General features: G+C 36.8%; 1 protein-coding gene across 1 annotated transcript in view; it reads left to right on the top strand.

Annotated features, from left to right (window-relative positions):
- Window positions 1-14516, top strand: part of LOC120524409 — a 40173-nt gene extending 25657 nt beyond the window's left edge. Inside the window, exons 6-9 of the mRNA XM_039746264.1 lie at window positions 5864-5932; window positions 11945-12077; window positions 14039-14412; window positions 14502-14516. Coding sequence (XP_039602198.1) covers window positions 5864-5932; window positions 11945-12077; window positions 14039-14412; window positions 14502-14516 — 591 coding nt within the window. The remainder of the gene's footprint in view (window positions 1-5863; window positions 5933-11944; window positions 12078-14038; window positions 14413-14501) is intronic.
- The last annotated feature ends 2980 nt before the right edge of the window (window positions 14517-17496 follow it).

Below are 17496 nucleotides of genomic sequence, written 5' to 3'. Positions count from 1 at the left end.
AATACTGAACAACAGCAAACAATATCAAAATGCCCATGAAAAAAAATGTCAAGTTGCTTGTATCACAAACTCCATATGTCATCGATCCATTTGTATGCTCACAATGTCCAAAACACATGATGTGTTGCTAAAATATTGATAAATAAATACTTAGAAATAAATCAGAGTAGTGCACAAATGTGAAGCACATTCAAACAAGATAAGGTTTTTGAATGGAAGATCTGCCTCTCCCCATCTATCATTGGTCAAGAGTCCTATATTCATTTTCCATTCATGCACTTTGATTTTCTAGGATGTATTTATTTAATAATATTTACCATAAAAAGCTACGTTTTGGGTGTTTTTTTGAGTGGCACAACAGTTTTTTTTAATGTATAATTTTTCCTCTTTTTGCTTCAGACTAAGTGCATTGCAAGTAAGTATGGAAGTGCAGCGCTATAAGGCATGTTTTACTTTTGTCCATGCTCATAGAAAAGCCACAGTCATTACCAGCAGTTATGATGTCAAATTCACTCATGTATTCTTGAAAAATTTTGCTTCATGATATTTTAAGCTTTATAGTTGAGGCTTATGCTCCTGTGGTAGTGCCATAGGACCTGATTTAGTTATATTTTATATGTCAAATTATTCGATCATATAAAATGATTTCTGGCAAAGTTGTATTAAATGTACATAGCACTTGGCTGACACAGAAAACAGTACCTTTGATCACATTTCCATATTGCTTCTCTCGATTGCCTTCTTTTTGCCATTGATGAAAAATGCACCTGAGGTTTCTCATCTACTGAGTCGAAAATATCGTTGACTTATTTCAATCACTCTGGTCAGCAAGGTAAACTGAAATAATTTCTTAAGCCAGTTATTGAAACATTTTTCTCTTGAGAATGTAGAGCAGGACATTTATCAATAAGGGTGATGCCCTAATCTAGGCATCTTGATTTGCTCTTAAAAAAATGTTTGTTTTCCTTGTTTTAGATGTGACTAATTTATATTCAGTTAATTTATGCAGGCATTACACTGTAATTATTCTAGCACACATATCCCTGCTAATTGTAGATATGTAAATTATGTTTATTCAGCTGGAGGAAACCCACACAGACACAGGGAGAATATGCAAACTCCACACAGGGAGGACCTGGGAAGCGAACCCAGGTTTCCTAACTGCAAGGCAGCAACACTATCCACTCCGCCACCGTGCCGCCTTGCCTTTTTTAATTGTGCTTTTCAAACCTTTAACACAGTAACATTTCTGACTGGAGTTGATTTTGAGTTTCTGGGCACTGTTTTGTATGTACAGTGCATTTTTAGCTATGCTCTAATATTGTAGTCTAAATGATTTGAATGGTTGTATAGGAGCTGCTCATGCTTTTGTGCAACTTGTTATGTGTATGTGCAGTGCTAATGTGAATGAAACATGTACAGTCAGTGTGTGTGTAGCAGTACTGGCTTTATAGCACAGAATTAAAAAACATGAAAATAAATTGCAAAATTTCTGGATAATACTTTTAGTATTAGTGCTGAGGGTGTCGGTAGGCAGTACCGAAGTTGTTTCTGTGCAGAAGCAGAGTAAAATCTTTTAGAAAGCGGAGAGAGTAGTTTTAAGAAATTATCCCTGTGCAAACCTTTATATTACAGACGGCAATGTTGTCTTAGCCTTTTAAGTGCTTTTGAAAATATATGGAAAAAACAGAAATAAGCCCTCAATGTGTGGACAAGAGGTGGTGTTAGGAACAAGTGGTAAAAACTGGAAAAGTAGTACTCACACTCTGTTTTTGTCATACGTCCAATTACTCAACATTCATTTTGGTTGAGCAGTTGCAAGAGTTAGGTGGAAAATTGCAAGCAACTGCTTTGATCTCTTTCACCCAGACATCCTCTAGCAGGATAACAGTGATAAAATTATTAATGGATACACTATTATCTGAGAAGACAGCAGTTAAACCATATCTTGAAAATCCATCATTGGAGGTCTCCTTATGTATGTGTATGACACCTGGGTCAGGTATGTTAATATGCTTGAGCAGATATGCACAAGACATTATGAAATTATTACTCGGCCATCCATCCATCAGTTCAACCCTCCACCTCCCTCTCCATCAACCTATCTAGTTACTGAACCTGCTTAGTCCAATTTTAGAGTTGTGAAGATCCAATCCTAGATGCCCAATCCCTACTGTGTAATTCAGTAATTTAGACAGACAAGTTTTATGTTATGTTATGTACCTGGGACCAAACAACACAGATACTAATGAGGACATTACCCTCATTGTAAAGGATATGTTGTCATGCTCAGATGATCTAGCACTTGTCATGATTTTAATGCTCTATGATTTTGGAGCAGGGCATTTTTTGTGAAGATACACACCCATACGGTGGAATGAACCACAGCCACGACAACTGGTCATGTCATCGACTACATATTAATAATCAATTGTGTGCTGTCTACATTTGTATATTTTTACCCATTGCTGTGTGGTCTATGTTAACTGGTTCTGTTACATACTACATTCATCCATATTAGAGACATCTCTATAAAATTACAATTATCTGAAATAGACACAATTCACGGATTCTGTCAGTACCTCATCGAAAAAGTCCGAAAAATCTACAGCCTCCTTTGCATGCTCTTCCAGTTTTTTGAAATGAGTGTGAACATGGGTTTTCACACATGAATCTAATTACTCCAATGAGTGCCTCGTTACTGACAAGCACAGTCTCCGCAGTTTTCTTCATACAATTGATTGGCCCTTCACTCACACGCTTCGATCCTGCAAGATATGTTAGTTCATGGCTGTTATGAGGATGATGATCAGCCATTGATTCTCAAAGCAAAGAAAAAATTACAAAGACTGAATCTGATGAAAACATGCAAAAAGTTTGGAATTTTCTTTAAAACTCAATCAAATTAAACACTGATTGCGGAACAACTTTTTTGTAGAATGTTGCGTTAATATTGTTCAAATTCAGAAATTCAGTGTTTGTAATTTTAAACTATCAAGCAGAATATTATGCAGTACAGTACACTTGATGTTTTGTCAATTTCAAATTTCACCAAATTAACAAAGCATGTAGTACTAGGACTCTCGACCACTATATATATTATACTATCATAGTACCTCAGACTTGATGTAAATGCAGCATATGCATACCACCACCTTTTTGTTTACAAAATAGCCAGTGTTTTGGGGCATTTTGCAACCAATATATAACCTATTTCTTTCACAATATGTGTATTCTGCATTAATGTAATAAAAAATACAGTGGTGCCTTGGTTTCATTCTGGAAAAATGCTTGTAATCCAAAGCACTCATTTATCAAAGTGAATTTCTCCGTAAGAAATAATGGAAACTCGAATGATTTGTTCCACAACCCAACATATTTATATAAAACTGATTAATACAAAATATAAAGTAAAAATACATAAAACAAATTAACCTGCACTTTACCTTTGAAAAGAATTGTGGCTGATGTGAGGGAGACCAGAGAGAGGAGAGGAGGAGGAGGGGGGGTTATTGTGTAGGACGACTTTCACTCTAACTAACGGAATCCCTGCTATCTGTTGGCTCACTGGAATCATTTTCTTTTTTTGCGACTTTAACAAGGAGCCTATACAATGACAGTTGCTTTTGCCTCCTATTGAGGATTTTGCAGAAATTTGATATTGCATTGTTGTTAAGCAGATTCATTGCTCACACACAAAATTAAAAAATGCTTTACGCACACACACGTGGTTGCAATGCTATAGTAAACATTTTACGCTCGTACGGATGTTGACTATATGAGTGAGGCACACAGACTGAGACCGAACATGGCAGACAATTACCCACAATCCTGCAGCAAGAGAGAGAGAGAGAGAAGAACCAGTTGTGATCATGTGATGTTCGACAGACAAAGCGTATACATACTACTCGTATTGCAAGACCTTGCTCATTTATCAAGTTAAAATTTATTAAAGATTTTTGGTCATCTTACAAAACATTCACAATCCACAGTTTTATTGTATTGTAGTCACATAAAAGACCAGATTCAGAGCACCAGTCAGGAAATAAGAGCATGGTGCTATTTACCCCCTTCTTATAAATACGTAGCACTTTAGTAATGATAAGCCTAAATTCACTGCATTGATATCACAGACTCATTGAAGGAACTGCTTCCAGTTGATAGACTTTATATTATCCTATAGTTAATCCAGTTTTATTGAAGGCCAAACCCTTAAAATATTTTCTAGTATTAAACCCTGAGTGTGCAAATATCTGAAAGATTGTTTGAATGAGTGGAAGATGACTTTTTCAGCTGGTGAAACTTTTGTTGCTAGCATCAAGAGTCTTGAACAGGGAACTGGTCATAGTTGCCATCAATATAATAGCCCACAGAAACATCATTATCAGCTGTATTATGCTTTAGTATAAAGAAATGCTGCCAACTGCTGAAGACCCCTTTTGCCCTATACATTTCCAGTTCTATCTGCTTCTAGCATTGAAATGTCTTTAAAATGTATATAAGAAAGTTTTCATTATCTGCTCTATGACCATATTAAATATAGTCAAGTGGTTCTTCCCATCTGAATGAGTTTGGTATAATAGCACGGCAATATAGACTGAGAAGAATGTATGTACAAGTATATTGTGAGAGACTGCCAGCAGTTCATCCTGGCCAGGACGTCCCTGAAATGAAAGGATAAGGGAAGGCAGCTACTTTTGGACACCGCCTCCCCCAAAACGCTAGATGGCAGCTCCCATGGAGTGTAGTGGTGCCCCGGATTCCCACAGGGGATCCTGGGACTTGGAGTTTGGTTTCTCAGCCCTGTTGGGTACCATGGGTGCCGTATTGGGGTGCTGTGAAAGGACCTGGGGAGTCATGCTTCCCTTATAGCCCAGAAGTACTAGGATGTTACGAGGACGGAAGCCCCAAAGTACTTCCGGGCTGATTTAATGAACTTGGGTTCTCCGTCTGACCCAGAAGTGCTGGCAAGTCACATGGGAGGAAGAACAGAAGCACTTCCGGGTCAAGGTCTATTCAAAGGACAGTTGTGAACCTAGCAAGTGAGCCAGAGTCTGGTGGAGGTGGACAAATCTTGCTGGGAGGTGTGGAGGAGAAAAGAAAGAGAGAGAGGGAGAGAGAATCATGTTGATTATTGTATTTACTTGTATTAATTGTGGGAGTGGTGCTTAGGGACACTATTTATAGAAGAAAAGAGAATTAAAATACTTCTAAGTGCTTTTACCCTGTGTCCTGAGTGTCTGTCTGTTGGGTTTAAAGGGGCATCAGTGCCACCTAGCGTCCACAATATATTATTGTAGCATTTTTTAGAATATTTTTCTTTTTTTTGTTGATGTTATTTTATCGTATTTAATGCCAAAGACAAATTTACACCCACCATAGATAAATAAAATACTGTCCTATACAGTATTTGGTAGTGAAGCCACATAGCTGAAAAGGTGCCACACTTGAAATTTACCTCTTAAATGCTAATCATAGTAGTTTTGTACCTGGGTGATTCAGTAGATTAAACTTGGAAGGAATATGCACTTGTATAGTTTTTATTTTTAACCTGTAAATTTAATTTTGATATTTAGCTGATTAGTTTTGTTTTTGATTCAGCATATGTATCTTTACTTGTTTTGACATGCAATGGACCATACCAGCTGCATTTTGGGGGAAAAATGTTTATAGGGCCTCTTCCAGGTGTACAAGCAACCAACAGCAGGAGTGGACATATCAGTCACCTATCACCAATCCTGAGTGTTACATTATATGTTTTCAATAAAATATTAGAAATTGTCCTCATTGACTCTTCTTGTATTTTAATTCACTGCTCAATTTGTAGCAGTAAAAAGTTTGTTTTTTTTTTCTTATCTTTTAGCTAATGAATTATGAACCTTGGATTCCAACCTGGGAATGCACTGAAAGCAGGCAAAATACACATGAAATGGTGAGAGATAAATCATATAATATATTCTGTAGTACAAATTGTATCTCTTCCAAATAAATAAAAGCTTAGTAGAATATAATATAGGGAAAATAGCACAACATAAAATAATGTTATTAAAACCCCCTTAATTTCATTTAATGCCTTGTCATATTACACAACCGTTCCTGTGATTTTCAGTTATAGCCTTCACTTACATAATCTCAGCAAGTCAGGGGCAGTCGGTAGCACACTCATGTGAAGCCAGATGTCTATTGTGACATGCTCAGTGACTCACTCCACCTAGTACAAGGCTCATACCAACAAAATCACACAGTGCAGTCCAACAACAGAAAACAATTACTACAGTATCTGTTTGGTTTTAATTCAGTTATTTGCTAATGATGTTATGAAACAGTGTGATCTTGTGAGGCAGTGGCCAGTGTTCATCCAGGAGCTCATATTATGCATTACAAAGTGGCTAGATGTTATTTTCTTCATGACAGACTAAGCAATTTTTTACATTTACATTACTCATTGTTAAAAAATGTAATATTACTCAGTTAAACCCACTCACTGATGCTGATCAAACTAGAAATGCACAAGCAGATCAAGTAAGCCCCATACAGTTGAGACTGTGAGTCAGGAATAACAGCTCTGCACTACCACTCTGCCTGTATGTTAAAACATCTAAACTAAACTTTAATCTAATTAAACTAAATGTCTACTTATAACTTTAGTTCGATCGATGACAAGTATTGTGTGCATTTGCCGTCTCCCTCAACAGATGTCACTAGATGACCAAAGCACACATGTGCACAACACTGGGATTTTATTTTTAGTTTTAGTGAGCTAATTTATCCAATAACAATGCTTCCAAAATGCTTTGTTTTCTTTTATCAGTGTTTTATGAATATTACTGTTACTGTCCTGGGGCATCATGTATAAATGGTGCGTACGCACAGAAATGTTGCGTAAGAACTTTTCCACTTTCAAATCGCGATGTATAAAACCTACACTTGGCGTAAAGCCACCCACTTTTCCACGGTACCTCATACCCTGTCGTACGCAAGTTCTCCGCTCGGTTTTGCAGACTGGTGGCACCCAGCGTCAATGCAATGGTACTGTTCTGTGTGGTTACACCTTATTTTCCTGACGGCTTTATAAATACACTGAAACTAACTGCATATTGTTTATTAGTGTAATGCATCTGATTGTAATTAACTTGTAACAATATAATGGTCCAGGGAATAGTCATAGTATTCCAAATACCATAACTGCTTTAGCGTTGTTACTCTCACTGCACCTTCTTCTTTCAACTGCTCCCGTTAGGCCACTGCGGATCATCTTTTTCCATATTACTCTCACTGCCGCACTCGGAGTATTTATATCACTGTATCTGAGTGTGAATCACAGCAGCAACTGATCGGAAAGAGAATTATCGGTATACAGCTTCAAGCACACGCTGTCTCAGCCACGGCAAAACATTTCAAAGCCTTTCCTGTACGGACCTCGCGGTTCAGAAACAGTTTAATCCCAAGAACTTTAAATGCACTCAATCAAGTGCTCCTTATAGAACTGTTTGTACTTATAAGTACAATCACCCAACAGTAAACTTGCACTACAGTTATAATATCGCACAACCTGAGCCACTTTATAAAGCGCGTATTTACATATGATGACGATATTTTAAGATGAAATGCAGCAAAATATGTTTATTATATTATACAGATAAAACTTTAACTTCATTTAAATAATCTATATTCTTCACTGGGAGTGTCGTGAAGGATAGAATAATTAAACATGTACTATGAAGATATTTCAATGTTCCTTAAAAGTTTTGAAGAATTGGCGCTCCCCAATTCTGAATGGGTATTTGGGGAAAGAAAAGCAAGGACTGCAGTGGCGGCTACGCCAATATATATTGAACATAAAACAGAAAGAGAAAATAACAGCACAGCTAAAAACGCAGCGACAAATTTCGGCAAAAGTTAAATGCTTGTGTCATGAGCACGAGGCGGCTATGCAGTGTTTGCAACGGACGTGGCCATCCACCGTGCATAAACTACCTTACTGACACTGGCGGGCGAAGGAGCCACCGATTCTTCCTCTGCCCAGTGCCACCACAAGCCTAGAGCCGCCCCGGAGTACTGCTGCAATAAATTATTTCATCGAAGGTCGCACACAATCAATGCGCCGTGAAACTCATGTTTAATAACGTGCTTTAACTCCTACCGTATACATCTCAGCATTTTAGTTATTCAGAGAACTGTAATATCACGAATGTAATGGATTCTGTGTCCAGTTGGAGGAAGAGAGACGGTTTAAGAAGCAAGTAGTAATTCACACACATAGAGCACATAGAAGATCAAATACAAAACAAAGCATTTAATGTGCTACTTTAATTACGATGTGATTTGAGAAACTGGTTAATTAAACGATTTTAAGATGAAGTTTATGATGTTCTACTTTAATGACAAAACTACATGATTAAAGTGGAAATGTCGAGAATGAAGTTTACATTTCATGCTTTTTCCCCACTAAGTGCCTTTTTTTTCTCTGTACCCTAATAAGCTTTAATATGACACTCAGACAGTGGGCTACAACTCGCCTTTTCACGCCGACTTTGAATTGTGACTTCTTTTTTATTTCCGACACTGTGTGATTTTGTGAACGTGAGCTTTCAAGTTTCTCCAACACGCTATGTCACTCGATCAACTTCCTTTTGTTGATTATACCACGGTTTATTTGAACAAATAGTATGTTTTTCCTTTACCTCCTGAAATTTTTATATTTTCCCCCGTGCTTTTCCCATTGTCTTTTCACAGAAGGCTGAGCTTAAGGGCGATTTATATTCATTTGCATATTCAAACAGGCATAATTCTGGGAGGAGTTGGGGCGTTACATAAAACGCGTGCACAAGCATTACTTTCACGCTGATCGGGATTTATGTAGCGGAAGAACCTGGAAGTTGGAGTACGCACAGATTCCTGCATCTGGATTTTTCTGTGCGTAAGCACATTTCGACTTTTGTGCTTACGCCATGTTATAGTGCGAGTTCTACACACAGCGTTATACATGAGGCCCCTGGACATCATCCTGGATGGGGTTTTACACACACTGGGGCTATCTTAAAGTCATTAATTAATCTAACCAGCATTGTGCTAGGAATGTAGGAGGCAAAACCACAGACAACAGCTAGGTTTGTGATTTGCATCCAGGATGCTACAGTAGATTTGTTAGACAGCAGAATTAGTCATTGTGCCTATTATATTATATTATATTATATTATATTATATTATATTATATTATATTATATTATATTATATTATATTTACTCTCTATATAGAAAATCCTAAGCCTAAAATTGCAACAAAGTTGTGCAATGATTTTATGTGACTTTTTTGTCACGCTTTAAATCGGGTTTATTTTAAAACCTACATATATATGTTTGGTATCATTCTCTTCAGAATTTATTGAACTTTAACGTGATGTTGTTAGATTTTCAGATTCTTATTCCATTTTTAAATTGTAAACTAAAAAATATCAGGAATTTACGTCCTGCGGGGCCGGAAATAAAAGACAAAGAGTAGGACAACTGCTGTACAGGCTTTTAAATGTTCGAAGCGGCAAGCAAGATGCAGATCACGTGGCATGGCAGCAGCAGTAAGCCAGCAGCTGATTGAGCAAAGTAGAGATAAAAAAAAAAAAAAATTTATTTGTTTCCCATTGTATCACCGTTTAAGAGGATGTTTTGGAGGAGCGACCGTGTCTCCTTGGGGTGCGTTCAGCCCCCCTCTTCACAACGTGAGCAGCAGAGACGCGAAGTGGCTGGTGCATAGCACTGGCCGGGGGGGTTGACGAGCAAAGCCAGCAGGGGACGAACCCCCTAGTTATATTATATTATATTATATTATATTATATTATATTATATTATATTATATTATATTATATTATATTATATTATATTATTCGGTTTCCTTATTTGCTTTGATTAGTAGTACTGGGCAGTAATGACTGGTGTTAGGTATTTGTTTATGTTAAACTAGACACCATACTGACATAGTGTAATCCAACAGCATGTAAGAATAGTAAAGCAAATACAATACTTAAATCGATGGTCACAATTAAGTGAAATATATGAGGGATGTACCCACACTTCTTTTGATAGGTGTTATTTCTGTTCATTATGTAACTCCTAAAGCATATGTTATGGCATGTTTGTTTGTTTCCTTAAATAAATTAAAAGAAATCATTTTCATAATGCTATCCAGATGGTAATATCCTCCATCAAAAAAATTTGCTTCTAATCTTTGTGCCACATGGTATCCTCAATCCAGTAGAGTATGCAGAAGGAGCTTTCACCTTTTAGAGTCTGAAACACAAAGAGGATTATTTTTGTGTCAAATAATGCAGTGCTTTGCATTGCCAGTAGTGTATCATCAGTTTAACCCATGCTAAAAAATTCTTTTGAGTTTCTCTTTCATATTATCTGCAAATTCTACATTTTAAGATCATTTTTATAAAAGAAGAAATGATGTGCATGACTTAAATATAGTAATAATGGAATGTCTGTGGTTTAGAATAGGTTATTCATGTATTGCAAATCGCACACATTCCATAACTATAAAATATGTCTAAAAAAGTATTTTTCTGTTACAAAAAACTAAAGAAAACATTACGGTTAATGTAGATTGTAATAAAAAGTTCTCATTTTCAATTTCTTAATTTTCTCTTTCAGATTGTTATAAATTTTAGCAATGAATATTTGAAAACAGTATTAATCTCTTTATATTTATAAATTTAATCTCTCCGGGCCTGGATGATGACAAGCTAAGTCCCAAATATCAAAATATTGTGTTTTATTTTAACAACAACAAAACACTAGGAGGATATTCACAGAGGAACACATGCAAGCTATTTACAAAGCAGAGAGAAAGTAAACTTTGGTACACTGCAACCTACTATTTATGTCATGTTATATAAGATGGTGGTGTCATTTAAGTTGTGTACAAAATAAAGACCTAGTGAAAACATATTTTTTTTTTTCTTCTGGTGACAATTTTCTTGCTTTGAGTCTAGCTTTGTTTACACCTTTGAATTTAGTCAGCTCCTTTAACTATGATACACAGTCTCCTTACTTTAATCATTTCTGACTTTGCCTTTGTCTGATTTACTTTTTTTAGTATGCCTAAAATTTCTGCTACTCATTAACAAAATGCAGGCCATCTTTAGTTTTACTTTAACTCTCGATGGCCATAACATGTCTGCACAAAACTCTACTTGTATTTCCTTCTTACCGATTAAGCCTCCATCTCTGCTTACTTTTACTAAAAATGCTGTTGTTGGAGTTGCTTTCTGGGCCAAGCCCTCCAGGTCAAATCGTTCTCTTGGTGCACTTGGAAAAACTGCATTTCTGAACCTGTTCTTACAGGAAAACTGGAAGAAACACTTCATTTGAAAGACTAGAATGACACTAGATGTACTCATCTCATGTTCTTGATTCAGATTTTCATACTGAAGACTTTCTCTTGCTCTCCTACAACCATACAAGAATAGTTTCACAAAAAGTAGTTTACATTACTATCTTTGGCCTACCGACTGCATCCATTGTAATGCTCAATAAATTACCACTGCTGGGCTTCTGTGCTGTTCCAGAATGGTTTTTGGATACCCAGGTGGCTGATTGCCATTTCCTAATTTTTTAACTCTAGTGGTATCAATGTTACTTTCTTTGAGGTATCTTAAAAATAGCAAGGCTTACCTTATTAGCACAATCAATCTGTCCACAGTAACATACTGAAGAATTCTCTAGATAGCCTTTGTGTGCTGCTATCATGACACTGCCAATTCTTTACTGGATTCCTCGTCCTAAATTCAAAGTATTAGCTACTGGTTTAGCATTACCTAAAACTTTTATTGTTGATAATTAATAATTTTAAGTACTGCATGCGTATTTTCCAAATGTATGATGTAACTTCCTTTATCACCTGTTGCTTAGTAGCACCTATCTTCAGGACACTGTTTATCTTGTAGATTATGGAAGCCGCAGAAGATGAAATTGAATTAAAAGGAACCCTAAAAAGACTGCAAAAACTTGTTCGTGTAAGAAAAATCAACCAGAACAATCAAGAAGATGGAAAAAATATATTAATTTCTAGTACTAATAGTAAGTAAACCCTTGCTCCAATCTTATCGATACCTTGTCAATTAGAATCCTTCCCTTCATAGACCTACATTGTGAAAATATGCACATTTATTTGTATGAAAAAAAACTCTAATCTATGCCTCAATGTGTAAATAATGGTGCGATCATTACGATATATTCAAATTTAAATAATCAGAGTTAGGAATTAACAGCTCAATTATATATTATTAAAACAATAAATGTCCATATTCTGAAGAAATGTTGGGTAAATTACATTGGTCAGATAGATTCTAACCAGTATATCTTTATAATTATAAATATTTATAATATTTATATATGTTTGTCCTGAGTTACAAGCTGTCTTTTTAAACAACAATGAGTTGTTTCCAATACATGGTTACTATCCATCCATTATCTAACTTGCTATATCCTAAAAACAGGGTCATGGGGGTCTGCTGGAGCCAATCCCAGCCAACACAGGGCGCAAGGCAGGAAACAAACTCCGGGCAGGGTGCCAGCCCACCGCAGGGCACACGCATGCACACACACACCAAGCACACACTAGGGCCAATTTAGAATCATCAATGCACCTAACCTGCATGTCTTTGGACTGTGGGAGGAAACCCACACAGACATGGGGAGAACATGCAAACTCCACGCAGGGAGGACCCGGGAAGCAAATCCGGGTCTCCTAACTGCAAGGCAGCAGCGCTACCCACTGCACCACCGTGCCGCCCACATGGTTTCTAGTGACATCAGAATAGTTCAATTTAATTTTTGTGATATTCTCTTGCTTTGGTATTATGGAAAAAGGTATATTATTCCAAAATAGTTACTGAGAAAAATGTATCAAAACTAGAAGAAGAGAAGATTGGCATCTCTCCACACAAAATGTAACACCAAGAGACAAAAGATAAATATCAAAAATGTTTAAACTGATAAGTGAAGGATCAACAAAGATATGACTCAATGTAATAAAATTCAAACATAATATAGAGAACTGATATCTCACAGCATATACCTGCTTATGCCCCTTTCTGCTGGGTGCACTGGGGATTCCACATATGTACCACTCGAACACTTTATAAAGCATTCCCTTTTAACTTCCTGTTAGGCCTCTCCAACATCAGTGAATTTTTATCCAAATTTTCTCTAAAATATTGACATAGTAACTTTCCCATGAAACAGGAATCACCTCTGGTTAAGCCCCAAACCATTTCAGGAGCCACTGGTTATGGTATTGTACTTAGGCCTAATCATAGTCCCCCTGGTTTCCTTGTACCCCCTGTTCTGTAAAGTACCTCAAAAACTGGATCTCTAAGTGTTTTGGCTGTTCTGCATATTATGGATACTCTTTAGAGTCGATTCATCACCTGGTCATCTCTTTACTTTCCTGCCAGCAGACATGCCACCTGCATACTTGAGGTCTAATTGTGACAATAACACATTAAAAAAACAGCAGTGTTTTGTCTCTGTCAGTTAAAAAGCTGTTTTTTCTGTCATTTCTTAGTGAGCATGTCTGATTAAATTTCATGTATTTACCAAATTTCCTTCACTCTATCTTTTTGACATGGAACTACACTTTTACTGCTGAAAAAGAGGCTTACAATAAACCTATCAAGCAGCAAAGAGCTTCCTTGACACCTGGGTTCTGTTACTGACTTGGCAACTGTTTGAGCAGACTTACCACATTTTCCTTATATCTGGGAAGGTTTTCTCTGGTTACTCAAGTTTCTTCCCCATCCCAAAGATGTACAGTATCTGTTACCATAAATTTCTCTGTTAATCTTGGCCTGGGGTACATAGGTGTTATGTCAAGCATTGGTTCCTGCCAAGCACTTAATAAGGCCCAAGAAAGCTACAGCTCTCTGTGATAATACAGTGTAATAGATAAACAAATAGCTGGATAATAAACCTACATTTAAGACAATTTTATTATACCCTACAGTGATAGACTTTTGCTGGTCTTCTTATCTTTAAAGGTCATATGCAAGACAACTTCATGGTGGAGGACAGTCCAGTGATTTCGTGCATTAAGTTACCAAAAAGCCAAGACAAGAAGCAAGTCAAGGAGCCATTAAAACAAAATCAGAATACGGACCTAACTTTAGATTTTGCCTGGAATTCCTTGGATAGACCATATCGTCCCAAATGGAACTACCAAGTAGACTGCAGTCCTCCTTGGGGCAATGGTTATCACACGTGTAGAAGAGCCATTCCTGAGTATCGAGTTTATGGTCATGATTTCACTCTCCCAAGGTCAAAAGACTGGGACAAATATGAATACTGTGCACATGACAAGTTTCCAACACGGTTTACACGCTCAGCAACTGACATGGACCTCTATGATTCAAAGGTGAGGATACTAAGGCATTGTAATGTGTTTGTTAAAGTAGATGTTGTTTTATTTATGAATATGGATCCATCATTATGCTTTATTGTTAGGAGAAGCTTTCTTAAAGGGGCCTTCAGAAATGTGGCAATTCTTTCTGTTTAATACAAGACAGGATTTAATACAACTTGTGTACAGAGCACCTTTACAGAACTTAGGGGTTTTGTTAATTATATTGTGCTACATTCCCACATTAAGATAAATATTTTAGATTTTTGTCTTTCATCTACGCCGTTTACTTAATACTGCCAATGTGTAAGGTAATTGCACTGAAATACATTGTAAGCATTTGTCCTTTTTATGACGCATTGAACTTTTCAGTTTTTTGGTAAGCTCATTCAAAGACTTGACCGGATTCCACCAATGGATAGATAGATAGATAGATAGATAGATAGATAGATAGATAGATAGATAGATAGATAGATAGATAGATAGATAGATAGATAGATACTTTATTATTCTGGTTACTTGATGTGTTCTCAGTAGAAGTAGATGTGTTAATACATTTTAAGATATTTATTGGGCTAGAAACTCTGACATGTTTGAATTGTGAAGAGGCGCATATTTAGATACACTTATTTAAAACTTCTTGAACTCATTTGCAGTTTATTATAATAGCCTGGGTTTTAACCCACCTTTTTCACCATGAGGCAAAGTATTTACCCAAATTACATAAACGTTGGAGGCAATCTGGCAACAGTATTCATGCTTTTTAAGGAGATCAAATATAATGTGTCGAAGAAATGCTTAAACTGCTCCAAATGACTGACTGGAGTTTCATATTCAATAAATAAAAATAAATAAATGACTGTTAATACAATGGAATGAGGACTTTGTATAGTGAAAGCATTACTCTCCATTTATGGGCGAGTCATATTATGAACACATTCATCCCACTTGTATATCTTTTGAAGCCTATTGAACTCTTAAAATTCAGTGTGAAACACATAACTATTTGTGTCAGTATTTAAAATGTATAAACTTAGGTAATTTCGTGGCCACTTTCAAGAACTGGAATTATGCTAAGAAGGCCAAGACTATAAAAAGGTGCCTTCTTTCATTAACAAAACACACACATGGAGGGTCAACATTGGGAGTATACACAGAAAAAAGAATAGTAAGAGCAAACAAAATGCAGATTTTAATAAACAAACATACACAACTGACTGTTGTAACAAGATGAGACTCCAGACATATAAAGGTTTGGGGCAGCCACCCGTGTACTATGTTCCTGGCTGCAAAAAGTCAAGAATTTGTAAGTGCAAAGCAGTTTACAAGACTGAGTCCAAAACAGAACTGAACACCAGAGGAAGGGAGTGAGGTTTAAAAGGAGGTCTGGGGGAAGTGATGTCATCCTCGGGATCAGGACCGGAAGTGATGTCGTCCTCAGCCCCGGGACTGGAAGTGACGTCGTCCTCAGGGCCGGGGCCAGAAGTGGCGTGTCCCGAGTCAAGGCAGTGGTTCCTGGTGGGATTTCCTGGGAGAGGTCTGCAGGGAACGTAGAAAGAGCATTAGTGCACCCCGCCACCCCCTGGGCAGATGTGTTACCATTATTCTCCAAGCCCTTCAGCTGCCTCCTATTCACACGTGTGTGACAATGTTTTGTCTGCTTTGAAACTACCACTGAGTATTCCCTCTCTTACATTTTCCACCAGGATAGGGTTTAGACATGGTGAGGCAGCTGTAGAGGCCCTATTTGGCAATGGTTACCAGACAATATGGTTATGTAGCAACTGAACACTGCAAGAATACCACTAAGATGCATAAAAAACACCTGAGGGGGTACGAGAAATGTTTTCCTGTTTAGAGGTTTAAAAATTTGCAAGTTAAGCTTTATGAAATGAAAACAATCCTGACATTTCCAGAGGCCTCTTCAGATTGAGGAGTCTAAGCTGTAGCCTGTTTATCTCATGCCCAAATTCAGCCCTGTTTTTAACCTTGATATTTTCCTACTGTTAATGAGTTCATCTAAAAATCACCTCTGGATTCAAAGGTCAATTGCCCTCTGGCTCAAAAGAGTTTCAAAACTTCACCTAGTGTCACTTACAGGATCCATGGCATTTTTCATTTGACAATATAGACAATTACTGTATATAGAGCTCCTATTCCTTGCGTCACAGCTTTTTGCAATCAGTAAATGTATGAGGAGACCCATGATTCCCTTTCTACTCATATTTCATGCTTTGATGTTTTATGCTTCAATTAAAAGGTAGGTTGCATTTTTATAATTGAACTGTTTCCTGGGATTAAAGAAGGATGGTATAAATACTATGTACTTGTAATAAGTCAACAAAATAATACTCTAGTAAAAACAAGTTCAAGACAAGAATACCTGGATGGAGCACCAATCCATTGCATGGTCTACTCACACTCGCACAGGGCCAATTTAGAACTGCCTAGCAATATAAAACACTTGTCTTGGAGGATATGAGAGAAAATTAAACTAGATTTCATGGGGTTGAATCTTTGAAAACACAAGATATTTATAAAACTAACACTTCTAAGGTGGCCCAAATTTGGACTAAATTGTAAATTTGAACAACTATTATATTATGAACTTACTTTAGTTCAATAAATGTTAATATGAAGTGTATGCCAATGAAATAATGTTCTTCCGTCACAATGCCCCTTCAGATTTCTTTTTCGGAAACTGTACAAATATAGAATTACAGTAATTGGTCCAAATCAGCCCTTCTTTGATTGAATTCTTCATTCAGTCAATGTTTGCTCCTTGCACCAATCTCACTGATTAGCACACTTAAATATTTGGACATTGATATTTCCTCTTTTTGCATCATACTGTTCCTCCCATTACCATTGAATCTTTAGAAACATTAAGGAATCTCGTTCGTTTTGGTGCTGTGTTCCTCTGTTATCTCATTCTGTGTTAATAATTATTATAATAAACTTTATCCCCTGTTTTAATTTATTAGTGATAAGATGCCCCTCCCCAGACTTTAATGCAATATTTTGAGCAAATTCTAGAACTTTAAGATGCTCTGTTAAGCACCATATTCTTATCCATTATAAACAGCCTGGTAGGTTGTC

The sequence above is a fragment of the Polypterus senegalus genome, chromosome 2, assembly GCF_016835505.1.
Source record: "Polypterus senegalus isolate Bchr_013 chromosome 2, ASM1683550v1, whole genome shotgun sequence".
In the NCBI taxonomy this organism is placed as follows: domain Eukaryota; kingdom Metazoa; phylum Chordata; class Cladistia; order Polypteriformes; family Polypteridae; genus Polypterus; species Polypterus senegalus.
Note: the sequence above shows the minus strand (reverse complement) of the source record. Positions and strands in the feature narration are given on the sequence as shown.